Below are 6162 nucleotides of genomic sequence, written 5' to 3' on the forward strand. Positions count from 1 at the left end.
AGTTCCCCACCAGCTGTCTTCAGTCCTCGTGGGAGGCATTTGATATTGCTCAGCCCCTTAGGACTACACAGCAAGGGGCACTTTCTCCTGCCTTGAAGCCACCAGGACATGGTCCACTCTTACCAGCCTCAGAGCTGGACGTAAACAGCATCAGTTACTAGGATGGTCAAGTCACCACCATGAATCAGATCAGCAACTTAACAAGAACCTGAGAGAACTTGAGTCTGGGGTGTTGAGGGACCAGATGAATGTTGAATTAAAACTTTACTCAAATTGCGATTATAGTCTAGAAATGTTCCAGGAGACAGTGTTCGGGTGTTAAAAGCTCACTGGCACAAAAGCACGCCTGGGAGGGCAGCTGGGGGAGGGACAGTCACAGAATCGCTGCAGAGCAGTGGGACCATTGATTTTTATTTGACTGAAGTACCTTTGCACCAAAACCCTAAGCTTTGCTACCTTGACAAGCAAAAGAACTGCCAAGGCCTGTGTTTTTCATGGCTTACAGATCAAGTGAAACACAGAAGACAAGAGAATCCGCTCTAGATCAGACTTGAGCAGAGCCATTCCTTGAGTCGTGGACGCTCAGGACGGGAGCCCGGTGGCAGGTGGGCTATTTTCTCCCTTTTTCTGTAAATAGAGCTGCATCAGGAAGACAGGTTGGAATAGGTCCTGAGTTGTTGCCATTACCACTGTGACTCAGGTTTAAAGAACCCTTTCAAGCTTGAAGCTAAGAATGGTGAATATGGTTTTCATGCCTGCTACGTGCTGGCCAAAACCCCTCGCGTGATGGATCCCATCGGTGGAAGGTACCGTTGGGACGGAAACAGGACAGAAGTGACACAGCACCTTTCCCAGTATGCAGTGAACAGACTTTGGGACTCTCCTTAGTAATAAATATTTATTAATTAGAGCATCTAAATGAATAGAAAGGAATGAAAAATAAAAATACAAGGAAATAACTTGACTCAGGCAGCACCTTCCAAGAAGTGAATGGAGTCGAATCAGTGCATGAGTTTGTAGAGGGCAGGAGCGGGCTGCCAGGGTGGGTGCGAGGGCTGGACGGCCTCTACCCGGTCAGGGTCACGGCTGTATGGGTGGGCTGGGGGGCACCCACAGGCTCGGTCTGCTTCACGTTCCTCCTGGCAGAGTTGTTCACAGTTTTGATCGCTTTTTTCACCCACTCGACTTGTGGATCAGCACAGACTTTAAGGCCACGTTTGGTAATAAATCTACAAAGAAAAGAAAAGACAACGTCGGTCACATCCTCCCAGCCTTGGGACCGGGAGTTGAGATCAGACCAGATGTAAGAGATCTGGTCAGAAATTCCTGGATGAAAGAGGCTTTCAGAGCCGGGAGACCACAGATGGAAACCTCTGCCCTGCGATCTGTTCTGGCAGAAAGGGGAAGTGTCTCCAGAGAATGGTCCACCCCTTTGTCCATGAGAAGCCCGGGCTCCTTTTCCCAGCAGGGCTCCTAAATCTCGCAGTGAGCCTGGACAGGTGGGGTCCCTCCCCACTGCAGTGACCACAGGTCTCCCTTTTCAAGTCTAAACACTCTCAGCTTCTGGACCCAAGGTGATTTATCTTAACTTCTTCAGGTAAAGTTGCAACTGTGTGCTGGGAAAGAGGCTATTCTGACAACGATCCTGGAAAGAGAAGATACTACATAGCCTAGTTTTTGACACATTTCCTTGAGATGTGGCAGCTGATAGAGCCAGTACCCTCTCCTCTATTCCAACACGCCAGAGGGGAAGGAAGAGGGGGATTCCACCCCCACCATGTCCAACCTCAGCCCCAGGACAAAGCAGCATACTCGTCTGGCTCCCAGTTACCCTCCTGCTTAGCTGAATAAGAAAGGAGCATGATAGTCTTTATTTGGGTGCCAAGTGTTTGCATTAATCATTATTTGGTGCTTCACAAACACTGGGGCAAATGCTGGTGAAGTGGCTCACCCCCCTGGGGAAGGCAGCGTGTCTGTGCACTGTGTCCCACCTCTGTCCCCTCCGGCCCGGCGCTGGGGAGACACTCACATGACTGCCTTCATGGAGCCCTCCTTGATGGTGTAGGTCTTGATGTGTTTGATTGGCAGCCGCCGGGTCGTTAGACTCACACAGATGCTCTTTTCTAGGACTTCACTCCCCACACCTGGTGAAGAAAATGAGGTGGACAAGCAAAAATAAAATGTAATGTCAAATAGCATAAATGTCAGGGCGTGACCAATAACAAGAGAGATGTGATAAAGGGTCGTGGGGGGCAGGAGACACCAGAGGCAGGGCAGGCAATTGGTTTTGACGGAACGCATGACGGTGCGCTCATTATAAAAGGTAAAAGGTGAGCTGTGCTAAAGGCGTCATCTCTGAAGGGCTCGTCCTCAATAGATGTGGCCCACAGGAGATGAACTTTTCAGCTTAGGAAACACCTTACACTGGGGAACAGAAAATAACTTGGGGGAGTTCATAACATCAAGGGTTTGGCAAAATCTAATCAAGAGTTCTAAGCGCGGGTTTTCTCTGAGCTGAAGAAAAATATTCAGCCGAAACGTCTGAAGCCACGTGTGATGATGGAGTTTGATCCAGGGCATTGTTGGTATGAAGGCTTTTTGGAAAACATGAAACTAACAGGTGCCCACTAACGCGGCTCTGCCCCTCTCCTTCCCTTCCTCCCTGGCATTGGTCTGCAGGTGCCTACCCGCCATCTCTGCCCGTTTACCCCTGGTGCTGGATGCCTCTGAGCCCAGCGACAGAGGGAAACCTGCTTGGCTCTCTGTTTATCCCACGATGGGAGAAACAGTGTTTCTCTAACATGGACCCAGGACCCAGAGAATCCTGCGGGACGCCGACCCCCACACCCTTGCCCCATTCTCAGCCGTCTCTGTGGGTCTCTGTTATCTGTGAGGGCATCCCCTCCACTCACACTGTGGGTTGAGTAGAACCAGAGATTCCTGGGCAGTTATGCTAAGGAGCTTTGCCCCGTGGGACGCATAAGGCCGTCGAGGTGGGAGCCTGGGGCTCCGGCCCTGGTCTGCAGTGTATCCGCCGTTTCCCCTGCCCACCCTGGGTTTCTGCCAAACACCACACCTATCATCACCCCCACATTGCAGCACATGGCCTCAGGTAAAATCATCAACACTTTTTATCTTGCACACAATTTCAGGGAGCTCCAGACTGCCATCTCTATGCACGGACACCCCTGGGGATCCGCGGTGAGGCTCAGATATTCTAACCTGAGTGATACATCTACAGATTAGGAGATGGAAAGGAGAGTCAATGAAGCCATTAATTATACTAAAGGATATTCTCTCGTGTTGTCAGAGCCACAAGGAGAAACAAACTCCAACTAATTGGGGGAAAAAAATGTTCCTTTAAGAAATATGTGTTGGACGTTCAGATAAGGCTCAGCATAGCCAAGTCACATCTGGGTATGTCTGGCGGTTTACTGACTGCGCATAGGCATTGATCTGTTAGCACTTCTAAACTCGAGAAATCTATCGTAAATGGGAACAACATTCCTGGCAGCAATAATAGACTCCCCTCCAAACTTGAAGGTAATATTGATTTCCTGGGTATGAAGGTTTGAGTTTCCAGTCGTTTTTTAATAGAAAGTATTGATCTGTCCTTTGGAACACACACCTTCTAGCTCATTCTCACATTATCACTGGACTCTTGACAATTTGGAGAATTTATCGATATTAAATAAACAAAAGCTATAAAGGTACACACAATCATCCCCACCTTTCCACAGCTAATACTCATCAAGAAATTACTGCTTGTGAGGAAATCTGACAAGTGATCATGAGATGTATTTCATTTTAACGAGAATATTTGTTATTATAGTCAACTTCTACATACATAAGAATGGCTCCGAGAGGTTAAGAAATTTACCCCAAATCACTCAGTCATGAAAAGGAGGACCCCAGACTCTCACCACGTTCCCTCTGTCTTCAGAAGCTACAAGGTCCCAGGACCCACAGGGATGGCTCGCATCTCATAGCTGGGAGTGTGAGCTTACCTTGGGGAAGGCAGTTCCCTCCCGTCAAACCCGAGTCACAACCAACTGCGTGCCCCTCTGCCTGGGTCTCTGCTCCTTGTCTCGCAAACAGCCTTTGCACTTACCTTCCACGGTGCACGCAGTGAGGCAGCAGGTCCCGAGCAAGACCAGGATGATGAGCAGTCTCATGGCTGGCGTCCCCTGGGCCGTGTAGAAGGGAGGTGAGCCCCAGCCCCTCGTGGGCCCCTTTTATGCCTGCGCTGGTCAGCATGCTTCCTGTGCTAAGAGGGGGCTTTCGAGGTGGGTGTGGGACCACGGAAACTCTTTGCAACGCTGATGCTTTCTCGCGTGAATAAAAAAGCTCCTTTGCCCCCACACCTTGTGGCCTTTTCCCCTTCTCCTGTGGTTAACGTGTCAACGAAACCAAATGCATGCACAAAAGAAAGGTGGTTGCTTCATCTCCTGCCACCACTGAAATTCAAATCTTCCACTGCACTCATGCCAAGGCCCTGAGCCCGGGGACAGTGCACAGGAAATGAGGAGGGGGTGGTGGTCGCTATGGTCCAGCTCTCTCCTGCCTGCCACACGTAACAAGCGCTGCACGTGAGGCGCCCAGCACCATGCACCACACACCACGCGCCCCTGATGCCTTCAAGCCTATAATGTAGGATCTCAGTAAATAATTATTAATTGAATAAATGAGTATAACCTAACTTCCTTATAATTTCATTCCTTTTTTGAAGATCCCAAAACAGGAGGCCTTTTCCGTTAAACGTGGAGCTCGCTGTTTACACTGATACTCTCCTAGGATGGCAAGAATATAGGGCGGAAAAAGGTCAAAGGACACAGACACTGGAATAGACCTGAAAAGGGATACAGCCAAACCACCATTTTTTTTTACAAATGGGAAAACAAACTACAGTTCCGGGCACCACCACGAAGCTCCTGCCGACTGTGTCACATCGTCAGCAGGGCTCAGGGAACGTCGGAAAAGGACCGACCCTGCAGTGCCCCTTGGGAGATCTGCACAATTCCAGCCCCTCCACTGCCTGCTCTTTTTTACACGTTTCCTTACTTACCCTATGACAACATTTTTCATAACGAGCCATAAATGTAAAGCTGAGTTCATGTAAATTTCCCGCTGACACCTGTAGAAGTTGTATGTTCTCCTTTGCTGCATCGCTGCCCCTACTGTTTACCTTGCGCTTCTCTTTATGGCCTTTTGGGTCTCAACCAAGGGTCTGTAGCCATGAGAGTCGCCACACCCCTGCACCACCTCTGCTTTCCCACAGCCCGCCCTTCGTTCTGTGCCTTCTCTGTCCTTCTTTTATATTATTCCTGCTGCAGGAATTTCCTAAATCCTGGCATTTTGATTTCCCATTAGGATAGCCAAGTCCATTAATGCCTGAATTTACCGTTGCACCAAAGATGGACTCATCCTCCCTCTGACAGAGTCAGCTGACAATCACGTTTCATCGGATCTACGGATATTTCTCTAGCACCTGGATTTTTCTCTGAAAGCCAACATAAATTTGCCAGGGGTAATTACTTTTACATAACTGACAAGAAAGGAGTTTAAAAGCTGGGTGAACTTTGCTTATTTTGTGTTTAAAATGTTAGTGTGAGGAAATGTGAACCCTTTTAGTAACCATTCCTAGAAGTGAGTATAAACAAAGCAGTTCAAATAAGTTACAGGGCACCTTAGGCATTTCTGGTAGGAACCTCCCACCCAAAATAAAGTGCACATATAGAAATTCAAGAAAGCGACCATCAAAATGGAGAAGACACTCTTCTCCTCCCAATGGGGAGGAGAGGATGAGTAATTTCTTTGGGCATTATGCCTGCAGGGGTGTCACCATCGAGTAGTAGTACCGTGAAGTGAGGCGGGCATCCGCCACAGCGGTGGCACAGGGCTTCCCACATCTACGGAAGCCCCCATATCCCTCAGGGTAGAATCCAGGCTTCCATTTCCAACCCATCATCAGCATTTGGCTTAGACTGAACCAATCAAACCACCTCTACAAGTTTGGATTTAGAATAAACCAATAGGAGGGAGACGTCTCTGCATGGAATCCCTCTCTGGGGAGAATTTTATGACTGTGAACAAAAGCCATGGAGTTTTGTTTGTTTTTAATTAATTGTCTTTATTTTTTTTAAGTGGTTTTAGGTTCACAGC

The 6162-nt window shown here is 48.5% G+C and overlaps 1 protein-coding gene across 1 annotated transcript; it reads right to left on the bottom strand.

Moving 5' to 3' along the window:
- Positions 1-883: 883 nt before the first annotated feature.
- LOC108399351 (lymphotactin-like) lies at positions 884-4237 on the bottom strand. Its single transcript, XM_017664093.3, has 3 exons — positions 4112-4237; positions 2030-2144; positions 884-1229 (listed from the first exon to the last, which is right to left on the bottom strand). The coding sequence occupies exons 1-3, from the start codon at positions 4173-4175 to the stop codon at positions 1067-1069; spliced, it is 342 nt and encodes a 113-aa protein (XP_017519582.2). The 5' UTR covers positions 4176-4237; the 3' UTR covers positions 884-1066.
- Between the last annotated feature and the right edge of the window lie 1925 nt (positions 4238-6162).

This window comes from Manis javanica, chromosome 14, assembly GCF_040802235.1.
Source record: "Manis javanica isolate MJ-LG chromosome 14, MJ_LKY, whole genome shotgun sequence".
Classification (NCBI taxonomy): Eukaryota; Metazoa; Chordata; class Mammalia; order Pholidota; family Manidae; genus Manis; species Manis javanica.

Excerpts from the sequence above, each read along its gene's own strand:
- LOC108399351 (XM_017664093.3), bottom strand. The coding sequence starts at position 4,175 with ATGAGACTGCTCATCATCCTGGTCTTGCTCGGGACCTGCTGCCTCACT. Across the intron at positions 2,145-4,111 it reads CACTGCGTGCACCGTGGAAG|GTGTGGGGAGTGAAGTCCTA; the intron begins GTAAGTGCAAAG and ends TTTCTTCACCAG. Across the intron at positions 1,230-2,029 it reads GGCTCCATGAAGGCAGTCAT|ATTTATTACCAAACGTGGCC; the intron begins GTGAGTGTCTCC and ends TTTTCTTTGTAG.